Source organism: Podarcis muralis, chromosome 18 (assembly GCF_964188315.1).
Source record: "Podarcis muralis chromosome 18, rPodMur119.hap1.1, whole genome shotgun sequence".
Taxonomy (NCBI): Eukaryota; Metazoa; Chordata; class Lepidosauria; order Squamata; family Lacertidae; genus Podarcis; species Podarcis muralis.
Window position 1 is genome coordinate 8277599 of NC_135672.1, and position 13164 is coordinate 8290762.

Here is a 13164-nt window from a genome sequence, read left to right on the forward strand (position 1 = left end):
TCATTGTGCAAATCAATGTATTAGTACCACTGGAATAATAAATTTAATAAGACGAGGCTGCCTGTTGTGTTGGATGTCTTTAACAGCTGTTGAGACCTGAGCCCACACACTTGGAAGCAAGGGGGGAGCTCATCTGTGCCGTACGAAAGCAGTTTTATTTAGAAAACGGTGCGCTTAGTGCAGGGGTTGTATGTGTGCACACAGTCCTTTGCTGGCGCCTGCAGGACTGTTGTAATGAGGCCTGCGGCAAGCATTCAGCTGTAGCTGCAGTGTGTGGTGCCCAAAACAGTTTATCTGGTTCGGCAGATAATGCCCACAGGCCTCAAAAAGATGAGTGGTCCTTGACTTGAAGCTTCACAGCTCCCTGATTTTGGCGTAGGTTACTGTCATACGTCCCAGGGTTGGTCTTTCCAAAAGACAATAGAATTGAAGCCTGTAGAGCATTAGCGGCTGAAGGCCTCTGTGTTTAATTTTTGTGAATAGCTGGTCAAAAACACACACGATGGTTTTCGAAAACTCCCAGCAATCACATCAGGATGAGTGCTCATTAACTTGTAACCACCCCCTCTTCCCTTGCAAACAGCAGGCTCCATGAGGAATAGATATTAATTATTAATTATTGTTTTATCCCGCCGTTTTCCCTGACATGTGCTCAACGCGGCTTAAAGAGAAAATAAGAATAAGTAAAACAATAATTCGACAACAAGGGAGGCTCACATCTCTCAGACTGCCTTGATTTTTATAATTATTTTAAGCCATGTAATGCAAACCAAATGTACACCAAATCTAAATCCTTAAACCTGTTCCTCACTTCCACTGTGTATTCATAAGGGATTTGACTTAGATTGTATCTTACTGGCCCAGTGGTTTTTCCTACTTTCTTCAGTTTAAGCTTGAATTTTGCTATAAGAAGCTGATGATCTGAGCCACAGTCAGCTCCAGGTCTTGTTTTTGCTGACTGTATAGAGCTTCTCCATCTTTGGCTGCAGAGAATATAATCAATCTGATTTCGATGCTGCCCATCTGGTGATGTCCATGTGTAGAGTCGTCTCTTGTGTTGTTGGAAAAGCGTGTTTGTGATGACCAGCTTGTTCTCTTGGCAGAACTCTATTAGCCTTTGCCCTGCTTCATTTTGAACTCCAAGGCCAAACTTGCCAGTTGTTCCTTTTGTCTCTTGACTCCCTACTTTAGCATTCCAATCCCCTATAATGAGAAGAACATCCTTCTTTGGTGTCACTTCTATAAGGTCTTATAAGTCTTCATAGAATTGGTCAATTTCAGTTTCTTCAGCGCCAGTAGTTGGTGCATAAACTTGGATTTCTGTGATGTTAAAAGGTCTGCCTTGGATTCGTATCGAGATCATTCTATCATTTTTGAGATTGCATCCCAGTACAGCTTTCGCCACTCTTTTGTTGACTATGAGGACCACTCCATTTCTTTTACGGGTTTCTTGCCCACAGTAGTAGATATGATAGTCATCCGAACTGAATTCGCCCATTCCCGTCCATTTTAGTTCACTGATGCCCAAGATGTCAATATTTATTATTGCCATCTCATTTTTGACCACATCCAACTTACCCAGGTTCATGGTTCTTACATTCCAGGTTCCTATGCAATATTTTTCTTTACAGCATTGGACTTTCCTTTCGCTTCCAGGCATATCCGCAACTGAGCGTCCTTTCGGCTTTGGCCCAGCCGCTTCATCAGCTCTGGATCTACTTGTACTTGCCCTCCGCCCTTCCCCAGTAGCATGTTGGACGCCTTCCGACCTGAGGGGCTCATCTTCCAGCGTCATAACTTTTATATGCCTGTTGTCTTTGTCCATGGAGTTTTCTTGGCAGGATACTGGAGTGGCTTGCCGGTTCCACCTCCAGGTGGATCACGTTTGGTCAAAACTCTCCACTATGACTTGTTCATCTTGTGTGCCCTGCTCGGCGTAGTTCATAGCTTCTCTGGGTTCTCCAAGCCCCTTCGCCACGGCAAGGCAGTGATCCATGAAGGGGCAGTGATCCATGAAGGGGTAAAAATTGCTATTTTTACTGATGTTAGCCGCTCTGAGCCCGGCTTTGGCTGGGGAGGGCGGGATATAAATAAAATTTTATTTTTATTATTATTAATAATAAATAACTTATAATAATAATAAGTAATAATAATATATATAAATACTGGTAACAAAATAAAATAATTATTATATTATATTATATTATATTATATTATATTATATTATATTATATTATATTATATTATATTATATTATTGTATTGTATTGTATTGTATTGTATCGTATTGTATTGTATTGTATTGTATTGTATTATATTATATTATATTATGGCGCTGTCCACCCGCAAATAAATATAACTCGTATCTAACTGGTGCACGTTCTCGGCAAGGGATGATGGGAGTTGTAGTTCAGAACGGCCAGGCGCGGGAGGCAGCTCCTGTAATACATCCCGATCCGAATCTTCCAGCAAAGGAAGACAGGGGGCGCTCTGGCTCCGCCCTTCGAAGCGCGGGATGGGCGTGGCCGCGGCGTGACGCGCTTTCGTTCCCGGCGCTCTATCCCGCCCGCGTCTATGGTTGGAAGCGTGGAGACCGGATCTCACTCTCTCCTCCTCATTCCCACACTTTTCTTTCCGGCGGAGGAGCGCGTATCCCTCCGCCCGCCTGCGCGCCTGCGCGTTAGGGGTGGCGGCGGAAGTGAAGCGCCGAGGGGAGCCAGAGAGCGAGCTCAGCCCGAGCCTGGATGTTTCCCCGCCACCCCGTGTCCTCCCCCGTTCCTCTTCCCCGGCTGTTCCTCCGACCTGCCTCCTCTCCGCCTTTCGGGGGTGGGCGCGGGGATTACTTTGTGTCTCCGTCCGCGGTCTGAACCTGTCAGTCCTTGTCCTCCTTTCTGTCTCATTCCTCTCACCTCCCTCTCTTGAAGCCTTCTTTTTTTTAAAACAACAAGAACCAAAAAGAAAGAGGAAAAAAAAAACATTCCCCTTCAGCCAAGCCTGGCCTCTCCTCCCTTTCTCTCCCTCTTCCTCAGGGACTACTTTTCCTCCCTCCCTTTGCCTCACTGAGGACTAGCCTCTTGAACCTCCCAAACTGCCCAGGAGCAGCTGTGTCAACTGTCTCTGCCTGTCTCTCTTCCTTTCTGTCTCCTTACACTCATTTGTATCTCAGAAGCAGCGTCTCTTGCTTTTCAATTTTTATTAGGGGGGGATCTCCTTTCATCTGACACTTTTGTCCTTTTCTGGGTCATCTTGGGGGTCTCTTTCTTGGTGTCAGGCACAGATTCTGTGTGTCCCCCCCCTTTTTTTCTGGCAACCTCTCTGCCTCTTGGGACGGGCTTCTCTTCGCCTCCGCCTGCTAACTTAACCAGTGGCCTCTTTTATTTCAGGGGCCGGGGTCTGGCCCCCCACGCTTCCACCAACCTCTGTGCCTCAAATCATATAGCCCCCGGGGACACCTGCCTGCTCCCCTTTTTCCTCTGCCTCTTGTCTGTTTCCCCCTCCGCTGTCAGCTAGTTTTTCAGTAACTACAAGGAGGGCACCATGTCTGTGGCCGGGTTAAAGAAGCAGTTCTACAAAGCCAGCCAGGTGAGAGAAGAGAACATGTCTGTCTTATCTGTTTGGGGAAAAAGAACGGGGAAGGGTTGCACAGATGAGATACCCTTGGGTTCTGATTGCCTCTGATCTAATTTCTTTTAATATAACCTTTTAAATTAATTTTAAACCCAATAACAGCCTCATCATAACAATACCAAATTATAAAACAATTACTAATACCAACCATTCAAATACCGAATTCTATAATTTAGGTGCCCCCCCCCCGCGTGTGCTAGAATTGATGATTTGATGCTTTGCTTTATTTCTGCGTTCCAGAATCTTATTAATGTAATAATACATTAATAAGATGTTTCCTGCTTGGCAGGGGGTTGGACTCGATGGCCCTTGTGGTCTCTTCCAACTCTATGATTCTATGATTCTATAATGTCAATTGCATTCCGGTCAAAATAATAACCCCTTCTACAACAACTGCGGTGTTAATAACATCGTGTTGGCAGGTTAAATGATTTATAGAGCTACAAGTGAGGCACTCAAACTACCGTATTTTTCGCTCTATAACACGCACTCGACCGTAACATGCACGTAGTTTTTAGAGGAGGAAAATCCGTAGGCATGCCACCCGTAGGCATTCCCTCCATAACACGCACAGACATTTCCCCTTACTTTTTAGGCGGAAAAAAGTGAGTGTTATGGTGCAAAAAATACGGTATATCCTTGTCCTTCCTGTGTGTGGCAACCTCCGGGCTAATTCTTGATCCATCTTCCCTTTTAATGTCAGCCTCCCTCACTCTCCCCCCATTATGATTTTTCTTATTATTATTGCTGGTTGAAAACGGTTGGGTGCCGAGTTTTGAGGCCGCTTGGACCAGTGGAACTCTTGACTCACAGGTCTTCTCTGGAGCAGGGCAGGTGGACTGAGGAAGGTGTGTTGGCCCTGGTTGTTGTGAGCAAGCATTGCATCACCATAGCAGCTACACTGGTGCGGTGCCCTCGTAGTGGTTGGAAATGGAGTGGGGCAGCAACTGCCTAATTCCAGGACATCCACTGTTGGGTCAGCACCACTGAGCCAGCATTGGCCGGAAAGCGCATTTGAACAAAATGCCAAAAACCCTGAGCCCAAGGGCAGCGTTTCTGGTTGGCTCGTTGCTTCGTGACAGAAAAAGGTTTTTGTTATTCATGGCTTCGTGAGGTGGAATACCAATTGCTTGGAATCAAAGGTGGGCAGAGTGCTGTTGTGCCCAGGTCTTGCTTGTGGGCTGCCCTATGCCATATCTAGGTGCCCACTCGATGTGTCCTTATTATGTTCTTGTGCGGCACCGGTTTGGGGTTAAGTTGGGTAGATTGCGCAGAGTCCCTCTTTGTAACAGCTTTGCTTGGGTGGCGTGGCGAGGAACCATCACCTGTAGGTGACTAGAAACAGGTTGCGCTTCGCAGATATTTCTCCTTTGCAAGGGCGTGGGGGCAGCTGCTGGCAGCCTGGTAGATTCCAGGTGAAGGAAGACACACCCACCCACCTGCTGCTGCCACCCCCCCTCTTCTGACCACAGGAATAGAGCAGCCCAGAGCTGGATTCCCCCCCCCCCCCACCTGCCCTTGAAGCCAGGTGTCCCTGGCTTCATAGACTGCAATATAGAGTAAGCATAACTTTCATATGCCGTGGGAAACCCAAAAAATGGTGCAATTTGCTTTGTTCAGTTTATTGTGGTTACCTGGAGCAGAACACACAATATCGCCGAGCAATGCCTGTATTTGCCTGCAGTACCTGAAGCACCGCCCCTCCCTATATAAACCAACCCAGACTCTGCATCCGAGGCCCTTCTTTCTGTGCCTCCTCCACATGTGGTCTGGAGGGTGGCAACACGAGAACAGGGCCTCTTCTGCGGTGGCTCCCCATTTGTGGAATGCTCTCCCCGGGGAGGTTCAACTGGCACCTTCATTGTATATTTTAGGCACCAGGTGAAAACGGTCCTCTTCAACCAGGCCTTTGGCTGATTAATATTCTACAGCAGGGTTTCCCTGCAACTTGGGTCCCCAGCTGTTTTGGGAACTACAATTCCCATCATCCCTAGCTAGCAGCACCAGTGGTCAGGGGTAGTGTGAATTGTAGTCCAAAAACAGCTGGAGACCCAAGCTTGGGAAACCTTGCTCTACTTGTAAATGTGTCTGTGGGAAGGCGGTGGTTATTGCTTTGTTTCACTTATTTTCATGCTTTTAAACTGTACAGTGGTACTTGGTTGTCAAACTTAATCCGTTCCGGGAGTCCGTTCGACTCTGGGAACAGTTCGGAAACCAAGGCACGGCTTCTGATTGGCTACAGAAGCTTCCTGCACTCAGTCAGAAGCTGCGGAAGCCACGTCGGATGTTCAGCTTCCGAAAAACGTTCGCAAACCGGAACACTCCCTTCCGGCTTTGCGGCGTATGGGAGCTGATTTGTTCGGGAGTCAAGCCCTTCGACAACCAAGGTACTACTGTAGTTTGCTCTATGAACCGCCCTGAGATCTTATGATGAAGGCTGGTATATAAATCTCAGTAAAGGTAAAGGGACCCCTGACCATTAGGTCCAGTCGTGGACGACTCTGGGGTTGCGGTGCTCATCTCGCTTTACTGGCCAAGGGAGCCGGCGTACAGCTTCCGGGTCATGTGGCCAGCATGACTAAGCCGCTTCTGGCGAACCAGAGCAGCGCACGGAAACGCCGTTTACCTTCCCGCCGGAGCGGTACCTATTTATCTACTTGCACTTTGACGTGCTTTCGAACTGCTAGGTTGGCAGGAGCAGGGTCTGTAAAAATATGTAAATTTACACACAAGGGAGTTAGAGTCCAGCAACATTCGGGGGCTGAAGGTTTTGCTGGATAGCCAATTTGTTAATCAGCCCCAGTCAGCAAGCCCATGTCGGAGTCCAGCAACTTCTTGACACGTTCTGTAAGACAGCTTGGGTTTCTAATTACTTTGAATAAGATGCATAATTAGTATACCGGTGGGATAGGTTCCTATACTTGCAAGGGACGTGGGTGGCGCTGTGGTCTAACCCACGGAGCCTCTTGGGCTTGCCGACTGGAAGGTCGGCGGTTCGAATCCCCGCGACAGGGTGAGCTCCCGTTGCTCCGTCCCAGCTCCCGCCAACCTAGCAGTTTGAAAGCACACCAGTAGAAGTAGATAAATAGGTGCCGCTACGGCGGGAAGGCAAATGGCATTTCTGCGCGTTCTGGCTTCCGTCACAGTGTCCTGTTGCTTCAGAAGTGGTTTAGTTCTGCTGGCCACATGACCCGGAAAGCTGTCTGTGGACAAACGCCGGCTCCCTCGGCCTGAAAGCGAGATAATCGCCGCAACCCCATAGTCGCCTGGACTCAACCATCCAGGGGCCTTTAACTATATTTGCAAAAACTCAGCAAGGTATGTAGAGGTGTGTTTTTTAAAAAATGCAAATTAAAAGTAAAGATCCACACCGAACATCCTTGTCCAATGAAAAGCGAGCATTCTCTGTGCGCTCCTAGTTCCTTCTGGCTCCAGAAGTGTCTTTGTGGGGATGGGGGGGGGGCTGTGGGAAATGGTGGTGGAGATTGGATTGCTTGAGCCCCAGCAGCTTATAGTATTGCTGTGAAGGGGGGTGGGGTGGGGATGTACTGCAACAATTTGTTGCAGTTCCTCCTTGCAATGTATGTGTATTCCCCGCCCCCGCTCATGGGTTCTGGGTAGCTATTGTTATAAGTAACTGAATGGGCCTGTGTGCTACATCTGTGTGCATTTGTGTGGGGCGGAGGGGGGGGGAATAATGTCCATTTGTCTTGTGCTGGCACCATGCGTCCACTTATTAATATAAACTATATTGAAATGTGCAAGGTTGTCATAGTTCAAAATCCATATTTTTTTTTAAGGTGTGGCAGGATCGGGCTCCCCGCTTTCGCTCCAGCCGCAAAGTACAGTCCCTTCTGGCCGTAGAAGAATTGTAAACTTGGATGCATTATCTGTGCTGGGTGGGGTGGGGACGATGATGATACGATAGCACATTTCGAGCGAACCGCTCTGGAATCAAAAGCCCTTTTCAGAGCACGCATCTGTCAAACCCAACTGAGCTGAGAAATGCAGCGCTCTTACAACATGCCAATTTGCAAGTTTGCAGCCCTCCTCCCGAGCTACCGCAGGATGGGGAATGTATTATTCTGTCCAGGGCCTAGAAATTATCCCCAGCCCTCGCGAGACATCGTCTTGAAGTCTCCACCATCTGGAGGTGAATGCTTGGGGGAATCACTGGATCCTGACGGTTTTCATAAGCTAGCAACACATCCTGTAGAATTCTATCCGTCCTGTTTTTATCTGCACAATCAGAACGAATTTCAGGAACCAAAATTCTTTTTCTGAGCAAGAGCAGTGGACAACATTACAGTGGTACCTCAGGTTAAGTACTTAATTCGTTCCGGAGGTCCGTTCTTAACCTGAAACTGTTCTTAACCCGAAGCACCACTTTAGCTAATGGGGCCTCCTGCTGCCGCCGCGCCGCCGGAGCACGATTTCTGTTCTCATCCTGAAGCAAAGTTCTTAACCCAAGGTACTATTTCTGGGTTAGCGGAGTCTGTAACCTGAAGCGTCTGTAACCTGAAGCGTATGTAACCCGAGGTACCACTGTATAGCTAATTCTTGTCGCTTGTCTTCACTTACTCCCCCCTCCCGCCCTGCTCACAGTTGTGAATATTCCTACGTTATGAATGGTCCGAGTCACCATTAAGAAAAAATAGGTCGGAATGGCCCAATATATGTGTGTGGACTGTCCCTGGATCTTCCTTAAGTTCTCAGAGTTCTTAACCTAGCTCAGGTTTCGCCAGCTAGCCAGATGTCTAATTGATAATCAATCACAGTCAGTCCATTGCTTGAAAAATAAAGACTTCAGAACCGCCTTGCCCCAAAATGGCAACTCTGGGCGTTCCATTTTGGTGACTGTAACCTTGGGACGCGGGTGGCGCTGTGGGTTAAACCACATAGCCTAGGACTTGCCGATCAGAAGGTCGGTGGTTCGAATCCCCGCAATGACGGGGTGAGCTCCCGTTGCTCGGTCCCTGCTCCTGCCAACCTAGCAGTTCGAAAGCACATCAAAGTGCAAGTAGATAAATAGGTACCGCTCCGGCGGGAAGGTAAACGGCATTTCCATGAGCTGCTCTGGTTCGCCAGAAGCTGCTTAGTCATGCCGGCCACATGACCCGGATGCTGTACGCCGGCTCCCTTGACCAATAAAGCGAGATGAGCGCCTCAACCCCAGAGTCGTTTGCGATTGGACTTAACAGTCGGGGTCCCTGTACCTTAACCTGGGTTTGACGCCTAGCTTATATACCTGACTTTCTAACACTGCACCGTTGCAATTAGAAGCTTTGTCACATTTGTGCAGTGGCATTCAAGTGTCTCCGGACATAGGAGAAACCTGTTGCTTGATTTGGCTATGGTACCTTAAAGAGGTGTTACAATTCGTAATGACTATATGTATATAAATATACATGCATGCGTGACATATATACCGCACCCTACAGTCGCTGAAAAAAATTAAAATAGACCCGCAACAAATGAAGTCACCAGCTATTTTGGTCTCGGATCTGATTCATAACAAAGTTGATTCATTCTCTCCCACGCCCCCACCATAAATTGAGCACTGTTTTAATTGCAGAGATGGAGTTTGTTTGCGGCTGGCCTCCTCCTCTCACCGACTCTCGAGTCAAAGCCCCAGGAACCATTTGACAATAATTGGTAGCTTTAAACAGTCCTCCTTAGGGATGGATCAGGCCCTTAATATTTGTATAAAGATAAAGGGACCCCTGACCATTAGGTCCAGTCGTGACCGACTCTGGGGTTGAGGCGCTCATCTTGCTTTATTGGCCGAGGGAGCTGGCGTACAGCTTCCGGGTCATGTGGCCAGCATGACTAAGCCACTTCTGGCGAACCAGAGCAGCGCACGGAAACACCGTTTACCTTCCCGCCGGAGTGGTACCTATTTATCTACTTGCATTTTGATGTGCTTTCGAACTGCTAGGTTGGCAGGAGCTGGGACCGAACAACAGGAGCTCACCCTGTTGCGGGGATTCGAACTGCTGACCTTCTGATCGGCAAGTCCTTGGCTCTGTGGTTTAACCCACAGCGCCACCCTGCTCATAAAGGTGGGAAGGTAAACGGCGTTTCCGTGCGCTGCTCTGGTTCGCCAGAAGCGGCTTAGTCATGCTGGCCACATGACCGGCTCCCTCGGCCAATAAATGCCGGCTCCCTCGGCCAATAATGCGAAATGAGCGCTGCACCCCAGAGTTGTCCGTGACTGGACCTAATGGTCAGGGGTCCCTTTACCTTTTTAAGGACCACAGTTGGCGTGCGGCTGGTTTGAGTCCCAGAACTGCAGTTGAGAGGGACCATAAGGTTCATCAATTCCTGTGGGAATCTTTTGCCCGACGACCCTGATATTGGACGTGCTCGATATTGGACTGAACTATTTATACCCATCAATGCATCAAATAGTTGCATCGCATGAGAAAACACAGAGCACGTAGATTTTGGATAACGTCGCGCACGGACAAATTGGAAACGCCGCCAGCGTGCAATAAATGGCCGTTCAAACACAGCCCAGGAGTCTGAAGCGCTTTGTTGACGCCTTGCTGCAAAACCCGCTTCAAGATTCGTTTCGGGGTCTTGTTGTGGCCGCCGGCTGAGAATAAATCAGCTCTCTGTGTTGTTAACCGCATAAGAAGCAGCATGATTCTGAGCCGGAGGATTGGTTACTGACGCTGTACTGACTGGAAGCAGCACCCCAGGGTTTCCTGGCTTGGCCTTGAGGCCTTCTGCATGCAAAGCAGATGTCTTGCCACCCAGCTATTGCTCTCGGACCCCTGCCCTGTCCTGTATCTAGTTCACCTTTCCCTCTGCTCCTCCGTATGGGGTGGAGAGAGCGAACAGATGGCCGCTCATTGTTATCCTGCCATCTTCCTCCTCCGTTGCAATTTGCTGCCGGTTGTGCATATCTTAAAACCATCTGTCCCTTTCTCTCGGCGCCGGGAACGTTTCATCCGTTCCGTTTGTCTCGGTGCATTTATACTGGCAAGCGCTCTGAGAGTATCTGTGTTGCTTGCATCAGGGTATTTTTTGGGGGGTGGGATCATTCTGGAGGCCCAGCTTGCAAGCCTCGTTGCTTCAATGTGAGACTTTCTTGGGCAGTTTCCTGGGGGAAGAACTTGCAGATATTTGCGGCTTGGAAAACAGAGGAAGTGGTGACATCGTTGCGCTGAGAATCATGGTTCAGAAAAGACTCAGGCAAGGCAGGGGCGAAGAGGTGCTTCTCATTTTTAGTCAGCAAGTTGTCCAAATAAAGAGTCGTGTTGCCATAAAAGCACAGGTAAAAACTCAGATATACAGTGGTACCTCGGGTTGAGTACTTAATTCGTTCTGGAGGTTTGTTCTGAACCTGAAACTGTTCTTAACCTGAAGCACCACTTTAGCTAATGGGGCCTCCCGCTGCCACCGCGCCGCCGGAGCACGATTTCTGTTCTCATCCTGAAGCAAAGTTCTTAACCTGAAGCAATGCGGAGTCTGTAACCTGAAGCGTATGTAACCTGAAGCCTCTGTAACCCGAGGTACCACTGTAAAAGCTTCTGTCCAAATGGCACCTTGAACCTAGGGTGCAGCGGCCACAACGAAATGTCTTTGCGCCATTTTTCTCTTATTCCCCTTTTCTTTCTTTCTTTTTTGGCAGTGAAATTTGTCGTCCTCGGTTTTATTACTGATCGTTTCATTTCTTTACATTTCTACACAGGCACAGGCAAGCTCAGCCCTCCAGATGTTTTGGGTCCACAATTCCCCATCATCCCTGACCACTGGTCCTGCTAGCTAGGGATGATGGGAGTTGTAGTCCCAAAACATCTGGAGGGACGAGTGTACCTATGCCTGGCTTTACATTTTAAAGAAAACATCTCAAAGCGGTTTATGAAACCTACAATAAAACCATCCAGAATAAAAGAAATGCCAGCTTCAAGGGGTATATTTCAGATCCTTCTCTAAGGGACATTTAGCTCTCCCCCTATTTATTTACCTACTTAATTTAATAGAGAGTCCCATGGACTGCAAGAAGATCAAACCTCTCCATTCTGAAGGAAATCAGCCCTGAGTGCTCACTGGAAGGACAGATCCTGAAGCTGAGGCTCCAATACTTTGGCCACCTCATGAGAAGAGAAGACTCCCTGGAAAAGACCCTGATGTTGGGAAAGATGGAGGGCACAAGGAGAAGGGGACGACGGAGGACGAGATGGTGGGACAGTGTTCTCGAAGCTACCAGCATGAGTTTGACCAAACTACGGGAGGCAGTGGAAGACAGGAGGGCCTGGCGTGCTCTGGTCCATGGGGTCACAAAGAGGCGGACACGACTAAAGAACAACAACATAATTTATAGAGCTGCCCCATAGCAGGCGGACTCTAGGAAGCCAGTGTGGTGTAGTGGTTAAGAGTGTCGGACCAGGACCGGGGAGATCAGGGTTCAAATCCCCACTCCGCCAGGAAGCTCACTGGGTGACCTTAGAGCTAGTCGCAGCCTCTTAGGCTACCTCGCAGGGGTGTTGCGATTACCTGTGGAGGGGGGGGTGGACCATGTGCTCCTTGCAGAAAAGGGTGGGAGAGAAAATGCAATAAATGAGCTCTTATGCTCACCTGCTTAAGGAAGCTGGAGGGGCCAGCCAGATGGAAATGTCAGTCGCCAACGTAGCATCCAGACATCTCCTCGTGTTTGCAATTGGACCTGCGCCGGTCACAAAACGCGCCTGGCTAATTTCTAACACTGTCTGGTGGTGGGAAGGGGGGATATCTGGGGGGCAAGGCTGGCTGTAAAGGTAAAGGTACCCCTGCCCGTACGGGCCAGTCTTGCCAGACTCTGGGGTTGTGCGCCCATCTCACTCAAGAGGCCGGGGGCCAGCGCTGTCCGCAGACACTTCCGGGTCACGTGGCCAGCGTGACATCGCTGCTCTGGCGAGCCAGCGCAGCACACGGAAACGCCGTTTACCTTCCCGCCAGTAAGCGGTCCCTATTTATCTACTTGCACCTGGGGCTGCTTTTGAACTGCTAGGTTGGCAGGCGCTGGGACCGAGCAGCGGGAGCGCACCCCGCCGCGGGGATTCGAACTGCCGACCTTTCGATCGGCAAGCCCTAGGCGTGAGGCTTTTACCCACAGCGCCACCCGCGTCCCCTAAGGCTGGCTGTACCATTCAGCAAAGGACGGACACAGCAGGGAGATGTCGGCTGATGGGGTCAAGGAGGATAACGCATGGCCTGCACAGAACCACATTTCTGCTTTGGCAACGATTGCGTCGTCTCACCCAACTTGTTAGAGCTCTTTATCGAGTTCACAACTCCTCTCCCTGCTGCTTAAGTCCTAAACAATTAGATGAGGCCCTTGTTGACTTTTGAAGGAGTTACTCAACAGATGCTCTTCCTTCCCTGCTCCACTTCCTGGACTTTGTGTGGAGCGTTGACAAAAAAAAAAAACAACCTCGGGGGGGGGGGGGGAGAAGTCATTTATATTGAACGAAGCCCTCTCAACTCCTTCCACACCTGCAGAACCGGCAGGGAATCAGTGTTAGAAATTAGCCAGGCGCGTTTTGCGATT

At 49.1% G+C, this 13164-nt stretch overlaps 1 protein-coding gene across 2 annotated transcripts in view; it reads left to right on the forward strand.

Annotated features, from left to right (window-relative positions):
• The first annotated feature begins 2650 nt into the window (after nt 1-2650).
• Nucleotides 2651-13164, forward strand: part of SH3GL1 (SH3 domain containing GRB2 like 1, endophilin A2) — a 45661-nt gene continuing 35147 nt past the window's right edge. For both annotated transcript variants that reach the window (XM_028713388.2, XM_028713389.2), the window contains exon 1: nt 2651-3581. In XM_028713388.2, coding sequence (XP_028569221.1) covers nt 3537-3581 — 45 coding nt within the window. In that variant the 5' untranslated portion in view covers nt 2651-3536. The remainder of the gene's footprint in view (nt 3582-13164) is intronic.